Genomic DNA, 14,915 nt, shown 5'->3' with positions numbered 1-14,915 from the left:
TTCAACTTTTGTAAAAAAGATTAAACATAAAAAAAGAGAAGAATCATTTCTATCATATGAATCTTAAATCTCAGTAACCCTTTAGTGTTCGGAATATTAATCTAAACGGTATTTGTTGTGATTTACTGAATTGATTTTCTTGCATAATAGACTCACATCACACCACGCAACCCTACAATTAAGAGAAGAATGCAACTCACACAAACTCACCCGTTAAGCGCATTCACAATCTTATCTCCACGTGTCTGACGAAATCGACACTGACTGCTAGCTGCTAAACCAGTTTTGCATCACAACGCACCGAAGAAGGCTAGCATCGTCAACTCTGCAGCGCTTTACTCTGTTTCATCCGTTAGTTAGTATTCAAGCCGTGAGGTAGGTATAGCCAAAAGCTCCTTCCTTCCTTCCTCGACGCCACCAAAACCTACGTTTGTTGCGGTTGAATTACAAAAATAATACTCACATTAGGTACTTACCGAGCAGACATTCCCAACCAACCACGCTGATTGGCACCAGCAGAGGCAGACGCTCCGACCAATCGCTCAGTACCGTGTTGCGCTTTGTCCGCTTCGAATCGGGTTTTCTTGCGAACGCTCCGGCTGGAATCGCCAATTGCATCCCAGTAGGCATCGAGTCAAGTGCGAATCATGATTTCGTTCGTTCAAATCGCGGCCTGCTCCCTCATTGCATTTGTTGGCTTCAAGTTGCTAAGGTAACAGCTTAAACCGACCTTCACGGTTGGGTTACTAGATCAAGTTCAAGGTCGTTTTTCGCTGTTTTTTGGTTTGCAGATTGTACATCGAGGGAGGCCAGTTTCGGAAGCGAACACGCTGCGATGGTAAAGTGATTGTGATTACCGGCGCCAACACGGGGATTGGCAAGGAAACCGCTAAGGAGCTGCTGAAGCGTGGCGGAAAGGTCTACATCGCGTGTCGGTCGCTGGAGAAGGCCAATCAGGCGCGGAAAGACCTGATGGCCGAAACCGGTAGCACCGAAATTCACGTGCGGCAGTTGGACCTGTCGTCACTGGACTCGGTGAGGGAGTTTGCCGCCAAATTCCTCAAGGAGGAACAACGGTTGGACATTTTGATCAATAACGCCGGAGTGATGGCTTGTCCGAAAGCGTTGACCAAGGATGGCTTCGAGCAACAGATCGGAGTTAATCATTTAGGACACTTTCTGCTGACGAATTTGCTTCTAGACCGGCTGAAGTCGTCGGCGCCGTCTCGAGTGGTGAATCTCTCCAGTCTGGCGCATCGATTCGGAACGATTAACAGGCGTGATTTGAATAGCGAGCAGTCGTACAACCAGGTTACCGCGTACTGCCAGAGTAAGTTGGCCAATATTTTGTTCACGCGGGAGTTGGCCAAGCGGCTGGAGGGAACCGGAGTGACGACGTATGCGGTGAGTGCTTGCTTTACATTGGATTTGAATGCTTCGTTGCGTTGCGGGTAGACGTGTTTTAATGCTTTGTTTTTTTTGTATCGCGCAGCTGAGTGGCTATGGGTAGTGGACAAATCGTTCAAGAGTGATCATAAAATGAATATTATGAGGTCAGTTATGTGTTTTGTGTGACAATCATAAGTTATGTAATGAAGGAAATTATGTGGGTATGTCGTTACATGAAAAACATTCCAATTGATTATTCAGAAAGCTAACGATTTTAAGATGCTTGACTTGCAATCGAGTCCAATCTTCTAAGTACGATTTTTTTACGTATGTGGAAACATGAATTTATTAATTACAAAGCACTCAACCCGAACCTTATTGAGCATGGTCTGTTCCGTTCGATTGCATTACATTGTACTACAGTCGAATCTCCACATCTCGATATCTCTCCCTTTGTCGATGATTTTGTCGGTCCCTCTGCATACATTTTCATTCTCCATATCTCGATATCCTCCTTATCTCGATATCTCCCTATCTCGATGTGATTTTCGTTCCCAATTTTCTCTCCGTATGTCGATATGCGCATTTTCAAAGGCTACTAGACTAGAGATTCAAAACAATTTGCGAAGACGAAATGACACCTGTTTGTTTTTGATTCTCCTGGCAACGGAGTGATTTTTAATCTAGTATTCGTTAAACATTTGTTCTATGTCTCGATCTCTCCCTATCTCGATGGTCCCATCGATATCGAGATGTGGAGAGGCGACTGTATTTAGTATTTAGTATTTGGTTGAGCCGTTGAAAGTAATGCACTTTTTGGAGAAATGCATTTTTTAGCAAATCAAGTGGGCTACAAGAAACTTTCTATTTGTTTTAATTTGAAAATGAATCGAAACCTTACCTCGATTGACTACAAGTCTGGAGAACCAATCATTAGTTAACACAGAAATTTTGATCGATTGGCCAATGTTCACTTTTAGTTCTCTGGAACTAAAGTCATGAATTTTCTTAAGTTGATTTGCTTTATCTTCACGGGTAGAAATCAGAATCCAAAAACAAGATTATGACTCATGATATCATGATTCCAGCGTGTTTTCATCTTATGAAAATACACCATGATTTAGACTCATGATATCATGAGTCAGATTGCCATAACGCAACACACGCGTTAGGTTTTTGTTGCTGATTGCTCGGAATCATGATTCAAATGCCAAAAATGCTGAGTCGCGCATCCGTTTATGATCGACAAAATAAAAAAAAAGGTTGAAATAGCATACATTGAGATTCGAGCCAAGAACCTTCCGATTGTAAGCCACGTACTCTACCACTCAACCGCTTCGTCATCTTGCGCCGCTTAGTGTTTTCACACTGGATGTTACGCTTATGAGGAATCATGTTTATGACTCCAGGAATCATGATTTGTGATCCTGATATTATGACCAAACCAATTTATGAATTTCATGATTTGTAAATCATGGTGTGGGGATCAGATTTTTATCCGTGTTCAACAAGGAGTCCTTTGCAGATGTAGAGCCGATCAATGTGACGCGTTTATAAGCACTGTCAAACTCAGCATAAATTTCAGAAGTAATCCAACGAGTTCCATAGTAATACAGTCAAATTGAGTAAAAACTGTCAATAAATATAACTGACAGAGTGATTCATAGATTTTAACTTTTTTGAGTGGTTTTACTCGCAAAAATACCCCAGTTTGGAAATTTTCTCGACTTCTCAGGACATAGAGTATCTTCGTACCTGCCACACGATATACACATGCAAAAATGGTCATTGGCATAGTAAGTTAATAACTGTGGAAGTGCTCATAAGAACACTAATCTGAGAAGCAGGCTCTGTCCCAGTGGGGACGTAACGCCAGAAAGAAGAAGAAGAATGAAGAACAGTTACGAATACATCTTCTGCAAGGTTGGGGAATATTTCATTTCAAGTATTGGCTATGCAGCTTCTTCATTGACATATTTCGAGCATATACCCCAGTTTACATATAGTAGTGTCGAAAAAAGTGGTTGATAATTTTTGAACAAAGAAAGCACCTCATCTACGACTTGCATAATCCTGAAATACAAACGAAGCTTTTAAATTTGAAGTTTGATGCTACCTCGTTCCGTACATAATTTATTCACGTTCGTCTCGAGGTGTTTCGATTTATTCGAGGATTTCGATTATTATCGAAGTTGCTTGTTTGACGGTCATTAGTCACCATGCGGCCTTAATTTACCGTGCAGATGCGTAGAGAATATTCATACTATGTTTACAAATTGTTTTCATGTTAAAATTAGGTATGCCTGATGGAATTAGTTAGTTCTTGTCTTATCTTGTGGTATGGTACTTAAGATTTTATGGAAATGTGATTTTATTGATTAGGTTTTAGTTCAAACATATATGCACGGTTAGAAGATCGCTTTTAGTATGTATAGTTCCTATTACCGTGCATAAGTGTAAAAGGCTTGAAATTATTCAGCAATAGTGAATTTATTATTTTATTGTGAACCGGTTTGTATCTCCTTTAACGATGTTGATAATCTTTTTGGTAAAGTGAACAGGGGTGGTAAAATGAACACCTTGCCTTTTATCGAGAAAAAAACAAATTTCGATGATTTTTTTATCACGCACGGACGATTTATACCATAAATCAGAGTTGAACACTCTGATACATAGGTCAATTGAAGTGAAAATATCAACGAAAACTAAGATTTAAGAAAACCACGCTCAAAAATTAGAACTGCCATAACTTTTAGCTCGGAAGACTTGAGGTTATTCACTGAGGTGAATATGGGTATGATATGAGGTCAAATCTGATACCTTTAGAATTCTTTTTGAATGGGTTACCATCATTAATGGAATATTTTTTGTAGGGCAATAAAAATTTTCTGAAATATTTGTTTTGCTCACGTTTTTTGCATGATGTTCATTTTACCACCAATAGCTGTTCATTTTACCCACATAGTGCAGCTTTACATCGTTTTCTGCTTGTGGCAAAAATATGTGAAAATTCAGCGCAATTTTAATCTGAATTCGTTTCGCTGCTATAGATAAAATCCCTGTTTTTGATGTTGTGGGATAGAACTACACAAATTCCTCGTTTTTCTATCAGAAAAAAGATGATTTTCTTTAAGGTGTTCATTTTACCACCCCTTCCCCTATAATTTAGCATTTTTCTTCTTTCTATGGCTTTTATTACAAATTGTGATTTGAACATTCTTAAGAATGAGTGCACATACTACTAGCAACATAATTGCTTCACCCACAACGTTTCTCCATGATACAAAACGGTACGAGGCGACATTTGTGAACACAACTTTTGTGGATTTTTTTTGTCTTGTATCACTAATTATAGATTTTTTTTTGTAGCGATATTCTCGTTTGCGATAAATTATTTAAAAAAATTATACAATTTTTGTGCAGTGCAGTTTTTACTTAAATGCACGTGACAAAATTATCACATTCTGAAAGGTTAAAATATTCTGTCGGGAAAATATGGATTTTTTTCAACTTTTAGACTTAGAGGACGGATCTGGTGGGATTAGAACACAAGCCTCTCACGCCGAGGACCTGGGATCGAATCCCCTCCCACTATGATGAATTCCGTCGATTTCATGCGATGCAATGGTCTAGGACCACCTACGAATTTGTGCGAAATGCTTAAGGTGAAGATAAATCGAAGCCAAATCTCAAATTTTCAAGAGCACAAATTTGGAGAACCGAGCACCCGTTTGAGCTAAAAACTTAATCGATTGGTGACCACCAGAGAGTGACCAATCGATTAAGTTTTCAGCTCAAACGGATGTTTGGTTCTTCATATCCGTGCTCTTGAAAATTTGAGGTTTGGCTTCGATTTATTTTCACCTTAATGCTTATGCTAATCCACCTAGCAGTGAGATACAAAAACTCTTTTTTCATAACTTTTTGATAGACATATGGAGTCTTCGGCAAAGTTGTAGAATTAGCAATTTGAAACAATTTTGTGGAAGACACGATTTTTCTACCTCTTACACTTTTTGAGAATGCCGTGTATGTGAATGACCCCTAAAATCATTTTTTTTTTTATCATAACTTTTTCGAAGATTTTTAACATTTTTTTGTTAATTATTTGTGATGAAAAATCCCGTTTTTTTGCTGAACACGCTAACTTTTGAAGTGACAAAGTTTATTTATGAATTACTCTTTTCTCAAGAGGTAGTTCAGGCCTCTATAACTGCCTTCGGTGCAAAATGGCGCAGACAACTCTTACAAATCATGAAAGTACCATATCCTACTTTCGGCAGTTGATAAAAGCTTTTGTCTACAAGCGACTTTTCATAGGTTTTTACTATCAAACAAAGGAGCATTATTAAAACGAATTCGACTGATAATTTCTTTGCTTTGAAAGATCGAGAGGTGCGATGTTCAGCAAAAACACGCATTTTTAGATATCTAAAAACTATGTAGAACACATGAAAAATGTAAAAAAAACTCTCAGTAAAGTAATGACGAAAATGATTTTGAATGAGTTTGTTCAAACAATTTTGTGTATATTCCGTTAAAATATTCTTAACTCTATTACACTACTAGGCCTACTTTTTTCTCTACCTGCAACCATGTACTTCGTTTTGGTAGAATTAATCATCAAGCCTATCCTCGCCATCTCCCTCTTCAGAGACATGAAATCCCCTTCCACCAACCAGAGATCGATTCCAATAAGGTCGATATTGTCCGCAAAGTCAAGAAGCATATTTTACCGTGTGATGATAGTTTCGTTTTTCGACACACCAGATCTCTTAGCAGCAACCTCGAGTGCAATATTCAACAGCAAATTCGAAAGTGTGTCTTTCAATCCGTTCAACATCACAAATGAGTTTGACGCCTTATCTGCAATCCGAACACTTGATTTCGAACCATCCAGCGTTGCAGGTATCAACCTAATTATTTTTGTCGGTAAACCATGTTCAGACATTATCTGTCATAGCTCATTACTTTTCACTCAATTTACGTTGCCTTGAACTCAATAAACAGATGATGAGTCTGCAACTTATACTCCCGGAATTTACCTAAGATCATTCGCAAGGTAAACATCGGCCCTCATGAAAACCGTCCTGGTATTCGCCGACGAAGGACTCCTTGAGCGGTTTCAGTCTGTCCAACAGGATGCGTGACAGTATTTTGTACGCCGAATTCAGTAGGGTAATCCCTCTGTGATTGGTACACAACAGTCTATCTATGCCCTTCGTCCTTCCCATATCTTCAAGAGTACTCTGTAGATCGATTGGTAAAGCTGCACACTTCCGTGCTTGGGATGCTCGACTGGGATACCGTCCTTCATAGCAGCCTTATAGTTCTTCAACTCGCTGACAGCCTTTTTAACCTTCTATGGTCGGTGGGTCCACAGCACACCGTCTTCATCAATATTCACTCTGTTTTTCGCTATATTTCCATTTTCGCCGTTCAAAAACTGCTGGAAACGCTCATTCCACCTAGCAGCCACCGCCGTTTTATATTGAGAATAAGCTACCACACTTTCTTCGTGCTTCATTATGCGGTGGAATCAATTTCCTTTAGCACTCGTTGCGCAGCACACCTCTCTATTCTGTCAGATATCGGCCATAAGCATACAGCTTCTGGCGACATTCTTCACGTCTGCCACTCTCTGGCACTCTTCATCGAACCAGTCGTTTTGTCTTCGTCGTTGATCAATGCCAATCACTTACCGCGCCGTTGTTATCACAGCTTCGTAGATATGATCCATGAAGCTGTTCATATCTTCAGAAACATTCGTTATTTTCAACTGCTCGTTTAGCTGCTGGCGGTATTGTGCAGCTACACCATCAGTCGACAAGCGTTGGATATTAATGCGCAGCTTTCTATTAGTTTTGGAATTCATGACGCTAGATAAACAGCGTCCGAATTTTAGCTATATAGAGATATGGATCGGAGTCTATATTGTCGATGACTCTGAAAAATGTCGCTTATCAACCATCACGTGGTCTACTTGGGAGCAGGCATCGCCACTCGGGTGTTGCCAGGTATGTTTGCGGATATTCTTGCGTGCTAAGCAGGTACTGCTGACTGCCATACCCCTAGTAGCAGCGAAGGTTACAAGCTACAGGCCATAATCTTTGGTAACGGGATAGAGACGTTTCGTTCCAATTCTTCTTCTTCTTCTTTCTGGCGTTACGTCCCAACTGGGACAAAGCCTGCTTCTTAGATTAGTGTCCTTATGAGCACTTTCACAGTTATTAACTGAGAGCTTTCTTTGCCGATTGACCATTTTTGCATGTGTATATCGTGTGGCAGGTACGAAGATACTCTATGCCCTGGGAATCGAGAAAATTTCCTTTACGAAAAGATCCTCGACCAGCGGGATCCGAACCTACGAACCTACGCTACCTGGGCACTCTCTCCAGGCATTATATAGGCTCTCATAGACTCTTTGGCACATATATGCTGAAAAGGCTGTAGTTGAAGAGCTTGCTTTTCATTATCAACACCCAGATTTAGTTATCAGTTCCCCAATCACTATGAATCCAACTCCACGTTCTGATTTATCGCCACCGCTAGTGGGATTCAAAAAGAATCACCAAATCTTCCACTCGGAATATTCGGCAAACTTTGTTGACAACAAACCATACCGTAAATAGTATAATCTAGAATCGCGTCAAGTTATATAAACTGACAGATCATATATCAATGCAGACTAGCAAGAAATGGAATCGCAATAACTTTGCAAAATTTGCCACCCGACCCGAGGTTGGTATCTTCGGGCGGTGGGCTTCAAAGAACAACAAAGCGTATGTACTGTATAGCAAACTTCCTTTCATTTTGGCAAATAATCACACCTCATTCATGAAGCAATCTGTAGTGTAGTGGTATGGTACCAGGTTAGGGATCCAAAGGTAGTCCAAATAATTAGTCGATGGTGTTATGTCACCTGCAACATTTGTCGTGCTCCCGTAGTTCGTTATTTCGCCAATATTAACAAGTGAAACGTTATTCGGTTTCAAGTGCTTTGTGCAACGTTAAATAGCTGCCATAGAACTAGCTGAATGTGCTGTGGTTAAAGCGTTATTTTTGCGATTCTAAAGACTGATTGTGGCGTGTTAGATGTTTTCATGATTCCGTTGATGCTACGCCACCCGGATAGTTTTTTTTTTGTTTGAGATAAGTATGACTGATAAATTAAGAAGAAGAAGCATACAGTTGTGAGATTTGCATCATTTTAAATGCTTCATTTTCAATATAATGCTTTCTGATAAAACATTATTAAAAAACCTGTGTTAAAGGTGAAAATCATATTGAGCTACACAGATCTAGTTCAAATCCAGTTCACTCCACCTATTGTGTGATTTTGACAAGGACGGAAAAGATTATCGGTGCATAGCCATACCGTTAAGTTCTATTCATATACGAAACCATTCAGAGGATGTCGATTCAAATTCCAAACAGAATCATTTAAGTTTTTCGAGGAAACGTTTTTTTTTACTTGACGTTTTGCCAAATGAAACGTATTTGGTGAGTTCGTTCCGATTTAACTGATTATATTAATGCATTCTGGGCTCTTTCTGTATCATAGAGTTGTTGGGTCAATTCATCTTCTCGTGTTAGAGAGCGAGAAATGGCGCTTAATCCAAACCTTTTTAGCTAGGACACAAGGTGGACATACTTGTGTCAATCCCTGAAAGATGAACGCACATGGAGTGACATTAACTTTCTTAGCTGCGTCACTTCCAACGATGACGAAAACATTACATTCACACTTACAACCAATTTCAAAAAAATATAGTAAACTACACATACATTATATTTCGATCTGGTCGCAATACGCTCTTATAGGAAATCCTAGACCACTACCCTTCCCATTATCCAGCTCCTTGACATCTATGAGGGCGTCGGTGAGTCTCTGGCCTCTCTTCAACTAGGTGTCATATCATCATTTTCCTTTCCTTTCCTAGTAACGGAGTAGATGGGCTTGGCCAGCAATGAATATGTCATATCTTCATATCTAAACTCCGATTGGATAGCTATTTCATCCCAAATAGTTATTCATGAGAAATTGGAATAAGAGTGGTAATAGTAGTTTACGGAACAAGTTGCAGAATGATGATTTTTACAGCACGAGTCGTAAATTTATCCAACAAGGCTTGCCGAGTAGGATAATTACGACGAGTGCTGGAAAAATCGAGTTCAGCAACGAGTTACGTACAACATTTTTTGCAATTTCTCATCGTAATAGGCTGTTTTTCATCACGCCAATCTGTCATGAAACGGCCTACTTTCCTGCACTAAGTATGTAGAGTGGTAATAGTCATTACCTTACTGAAACCAGTGCTGTAATGATTCATTACGCAACGCTTTCTCATTACGCAACTGTTTTAAGTTGCGTAATGAATCATTACACAACAATTTTTCAGAAATTGTAGAATGATGGTGAATGCATTCCTATATGATTTCTGATACCCTCAAGTGGTCTTCCACGAAATTGCAAAAAATGTTGTACGTAACTCGTTGCAGAACTCGATTTTTACAGCACTCGTCGTAATTACCCTACTCGGCGAGCCTCGTAGGATAAACTTACAACTCGTACTGTAAAAATCATCATTCTGCAACTTGTTCCGTAAACTACTATTTTGCAATTTCGTAGAAGACCACTTGAGGGTATCAGAAATTATATCGGAATGCATTCACCATAATTTTACAATTTCTGAAAAATTGCTGTGTAATGATTCATTACGCAACTCAAAACAGTTGCGTAATGAGCAAGCGTTGCGTAATGAATCATTACAGCACTGGTTTCAGTTGCGTAATGACTATTCCCGTACTGCATACTTCAGTACAGGAAAGTAGGCTGTTTCATGACAGATTGGCGTGATGAAAAAGCGCCTATTACGATGAGAAATTGCAAAAAGTAACTAACATGACAGTGTTCAGTATGCAATCTACAAAATACTCCGTTACCACGCAACGCAGAGATTCCCTTACGAACGTTCTAAGCATCATGGAGTCATCGCCACAACGAAAAGTCTGTATTATCTGCTCGTCTTCGTTTGGAGTGGGTAGCTTCCAACTGCTCACTGTATGCCAGTGGACTCTAGCCACAGGGGAAGACCGAAATTGGCAATCTCGCGGAGACTTCAAACTGCTTAATCAAAGAGAGCAACCATATCGTTCCCAGCTGTTTTTGAAGCGTTTTTAGCGGAACGAAAGAATACCAGGTTCTGCACAAGCAGCGTCGGCAGGGGTTGATGGAAGTAAGCTGGAGATAGTTCGAACGTACCTGCTGAAAATCTGTGAGACGATTCCTATGAGATTTTGTTGACTCTAGAAGGTTATCTTAAGATCGATAGCTTTGTCTGCCCTGAAGTGCGTAGAGCGATTATTGGATCTATGTGGCTTGGATATCGTTTTAATGATATTCAGACGAGAACGGCAGTTTGTCTTGACAGCATTGAAATGCTCCTTAAATTTCATGTTACGGTCAACCATTATTGCCAACGTCTGCACAACCTTCCTGTACTCACTAGTTTGTGTCGCGAGTCATAAACGTGGCCGCGGATGCTTTTATCTGCCAAGAGGGAAACGACAACGGTAGAATTGTGTACTGTCAGTACTGCTGCTGGCGCTTTGACTCTGGTTCGTCTAGGAGTATGACCAATGGCTACCAGCAAGATATCGTCGGCATATATAAAAATGTAAATATCTGGTGACAAACTTTCGAACACTCCGTTCATCGTTACTAGGCACAGCGTAACCGTGATGACCGAGCCTTGTGGGACTCCAGTTTCCTCAGCAAAGACGCTAGAGCTGTGGTTCCCTACTACAATCCGGAAAGATCAATGTAGAAGTTTTTTTTCATAAAATGTTAATAGTTCTCACAAATCACTTCAATACTGTATCACTGAAATTTTTAGTGACTATCTCGGGGATGGGATTCGATCCCAGGTCCTCGTGAGAGTGGCGTGGCGTGAGAGGCGTGTGTTCTAACCACTACACCAGGTCCGTCCCCAATACTACTTTAGTGTATATGAAACGAATATGTGCACATTATACATTTATTATCAAAATATCCAGCAAATAGGTTTTACCCAGCAATGGAAAACCAGAGTGGTGGAATTTGGAGTTTACTGAGTGTCTCTTTTCCCTTTTAAAATAAATAAAGTTTATTGATAGCTTTATTGATGAGGGCTCATCTTATATACCCAAAATAGCTTTATCAATAAATTTAAGTTCCAACGATGTTAGAAAATACATAAGTAACTTACTTATGCATTTTCTAACATCGTTGGAACTTAAATTTATTGATAAATCAATTTTGGCTTTATTGATAAATTTAAGTTCCAATGATGTTAGAAAATACATAAGTAAGTTACTTATGTATTTTCTAACATCGAAGTAACTTTTCCAATTGTGTTTCTATTGCCCCACAACCAGCCAAAAAGCGACTCACATTTTTTTATATATTTGTATTACCAATGGAAAATGTGTCATTGTGCGTTTAGGTAGAAAAAAATATCAGGGATTCTCCAGAAATTCTTACCAAAATGCTCTAGCAATGCAGGATTTCGCCAAGGTTCATCAAGATTGGTTTTCTTCGCTAAACTGGTGTGGGCATTTTCTTTGCTGTTAAACACAAGCAGATAGCGTCACGATTTGTGCTATCAGCGCCATTCAAGTGTTCGTTATAGTATTACTGACATATTTCAATAGTTGATTCAAATGAAATTTTGGATTACTCGTTGAAACTTTGATGATCCTGTGAAGGTAACATTTAACAGCATAGCAATTCATAGTTTGAGATTATACATATAATAAGGCTGATACATAATTTATTCATATACTTACCTATGGTTTAACAGAATATAAGAGGGCTTTCTTCGGCGTAGATACCATCTCCACTAATTTGTTTCGTACGAAAAATTAAAATATTCTTATACACTCCTGCTTATATTCAGCAATGGAACATTTCATATTGAAGTCTTTATTTCATTTCAGGTACACCCAGGAACCGTCGATACCGAGCTACCCCGACACATGGGATCCTTCTTTTTCCTGTTTGAACAGTATGTTTGATCAACCAAGATTAGGTAGAACCTTTGAAAACCATTTAACCTGAATCACAATTTCCATTTATAGCAACTTGGTAAAACCGATTCTACGCCTTACATTCAAGACTCCCAAATCGGGAGCCCAAACGAGCCTCTACACTGCCCTGGATGAAGATTTGGCCAACGAAAGTGGAAAGTATTACGCGTAAGTTCAATCAACAATAATTTGAGTACATCTTCTAACGATCAATGTCTTCGCAGAGACTGCCGTGCGGTAAAGCCCAGCAAAGAAGGACGCGACAACGACACAGCCCGCTGGCTATGGGACATAAGCTCAAAGATGGTGGGTCTTTCGGAAAAATCGTCCTGAATTTGTGATATAAATAAATTTGGTCAACGATAAGGGTTCATAGCTAGATTCTAAAAATGGGTTTCATTTGTACATGTTATTCATAGTAATAAAATAAAATTTCGGGAAAATGATGTTTTCTTCGCATTTGTTCCTACACCCAAACGGGCATATCTCATCGACCTTCCGTGGCCTTCTAGAAATCAACTAATATTTGTATATCCAATGGTTTTCCGTAACATTCTAAACAAATACAATTAATACTTAATCGATTAAAGTACATTCCAACAGTTTTTGGATCACATCAGCATGTTGCGGTCAAAGTAGATTATCTTATTAGTTGTCGTTCTAACCGCGTGAAGCACCAACGCCCGGAAGCTTATCCAAGTCCAACGTCGAGGCACATCATCACCACAAAACCGGCTATCGTTCCCCAGGTGGCAATCAGTCCGTTTCCGCTGAAATGATACAGAAATCTGTCAAAATCATCTGCTACTAAATTGTCCATCTGAATACAAACCTGGCATGCGCTTCCGGTAGAATATCATCCGCCACAATGTAGATCATGGCCCCGGCGGCAAAGGACAGGGCGTAGGGTAGAATGATGCTCGCCACACTGACGGCGACAGCACCCAAGACTCCGAAGATCGGTTCAACCATTCCGGACAGTTGACCATACCAAAAACTTTTCCCTAGGCTGAACCCGGCAGCGTGCAGTGGTAGACTCACTGCCAAACCCTCGGGGAAGTTCTGAATGCCGATACCGATGGCCAGATTTCGTGCCGCCTCGAAGGTGGCCGACTCTGTTGTTCCGATAGCACCAAAACTCACTCCGACGGCCAAACCTTCCGGGATGTTGTGCACAGTGATGGCCACCACCAGCAGCATGATTCGTTTCCACTGGGACAGTTGTGCATCGATCTGACTTTGGCTGGTGTTCGTGTACGTGGATTGCTCCTTAACCGATCCCTTTCTGCGCTTGCGAGAAACATTTCCATGCTGAGCATTCAAACAATCCGCAAAGCTCTCCATACCGATTGCCAACGAGTTATCCTGCGGGTTTGGAGGAACACCTGCGTACGAACTGCGTCCATGTTCTAGCGACGAAACTTGATCATCGATCGCAATGTCTGCCTTGTCCTTGTTGGCATGTGTCAGCGCAATCATCATCGTGGGGCTGTTGATTCCCAAGAACGAAATGACCTTATCCGTCCCGTAGACAAAGATCGCCCCCAATAGGAATCCAACCGCAACCGGAATGAATGCAAACTCGCCCTTGCTTCCGTACATGTTGGAACTTTCGGCCAGTTCGATGGCCGGAGCCAGCAAGGACCAGAAACTGGCCGCAATCATGACACCGGCGGCAAATCCCAGCGAGATGTCCAACGATTTGCGTTGATTACCTCGAAGAAAGATCACCATTCCGGATCCGAGAGCTGTGAGTCCCCATGTTAGCAAGGTGCCGAGCAGGGCTTGCGTCACCGAACCGAGACCCTGGATCATGGTGGTGGCTGGTCACCTAGTGGGTGTGTCTTCTAGTGTGTGGGATTGACAGGATAAGCAAATCTGTAGATGAAGGAAGAAAAGAAAATGAGAGGACTGAATTGTGGTGGATATCATAGTCACGTCACTATATAGAGGATATAAGATTTTTTCAAGTAAATATTCTGATATTTAGGAGTTGAATGGTCTTATACCCTAAATACTTTAATGCACATTTGGGGCCAAATAAGATGAAGTAAATCACGTAAGACGAAGAGAACAAAATAACTGAAAATACTAAAGTCACCCTATACGTAATATTAATTAAATAAATTTCTTTTTATAATCAGACCTCTAAAGACGTCTAAAGACGTTGTGGGATGTTTAAAAGCGACAATTGATCTTTGTTTATGCATTACAATCCGATACGGATCTCTGTCAAGCAACTGATATGGCGCTATTTATACTCACGCAAATAAAGTTCAGGAAGAAGAAACTCCTGATCAAATGTAGAAAAATATGAGTAAGCAGATAAACCTTAATTTTTTCTTTAAAACTCAAGTTGTTCACATTCGTCAAAACTGCCTAATTTTAGTTTTCAGTATAAATTATTCTTGTCGGTAACTCATTTTTAGCTGGATTCAACTTCGCCGAATGCAAGT

The 14,915-nt window shown here is 40.2% G+C and overlaps 2 protein-coding genes across 5 annotated transcripts in view; one reads left to right on the top strand and one right to left on the bottom strand.

Annotated features, from left to right (window-relative positions):
- Positions 1-222: 222 nt before the first annotated feature.
- Positions 223-12,902, top strand: LOC5578054 (retinol dehydrogenase 13). Of its 2 annotated transcripts, none has more exons than XM_021840268.1 (6): positions 223-375; positions 469-712; positions 792-1,404; positions 12,370-12,437; positions 12,511-12,627; positions 12,684-12,902. In XM_021840268.1, the coding sequence occupies exons 2-6, from the start codon at positions 648-650 to the stop codon at positions 12,790-12,792; spliced, it is 972 nt and encodes a 323-aa protein (XP_021695960.1). In that variant the 5' UTR covers positions 223-375; positions 469-647; the 3' UTR covers positions 12,793-12,902. The 2 variants fall into 2 exon arrangements, with proteins under 2 accessions (XP_021695960.1, XP_001663676.1); XM_001663626.2 differs by having other exon boundaries at positions 269-375; positions 484-712.
- Positions 12,823-14,915, bottom strand: part of LOC5578053 (zinc transporter ZIP11) — a 17,665-nt gene continuing 15,572 nt past the window's right edge. For all 3 annotated transcript variants that reach the window (XM_001663625.2, XM_021840266.1, XM_021840267.1), the window contains exons 3-4: positions 13,292-14,337; positions 12,823-13,229 (exon numbers count right to left, since the gene is read on the bottom strand). In XM_001663625.2, coding sequence (XP_001663675.1) covers positions 13,151-13,229; positions 13,292-14,274 — 1,062 coding nt within the window. In that variant the 5' untranslated portion in view covers positions 14,275-14,337 and the 3' untranslated portion in view covers positions 12,823-13,150. The remainder of the gene's footprint in view (positions 13,230-13,291; positions 14,338-14,915) is intronic.

Source organism: Aedes aegypti, chromosome 2 (genome assembly GCF_002204515.2).
Source record: "Aedes aegypti strain LVP_AGWG chromosome 2, AaegL5.0 Primary Assembly, whole genome shotgun sequence".
Lineage (NCBI taxonomy): Eukaryota > Metazoa > Arthropoda > Insecta > Diptera > Culicidae > Aedes > Aedes aegypti.
This window is presented reverse-complemented; position numbering and strand designations above follow the sequence as displayed.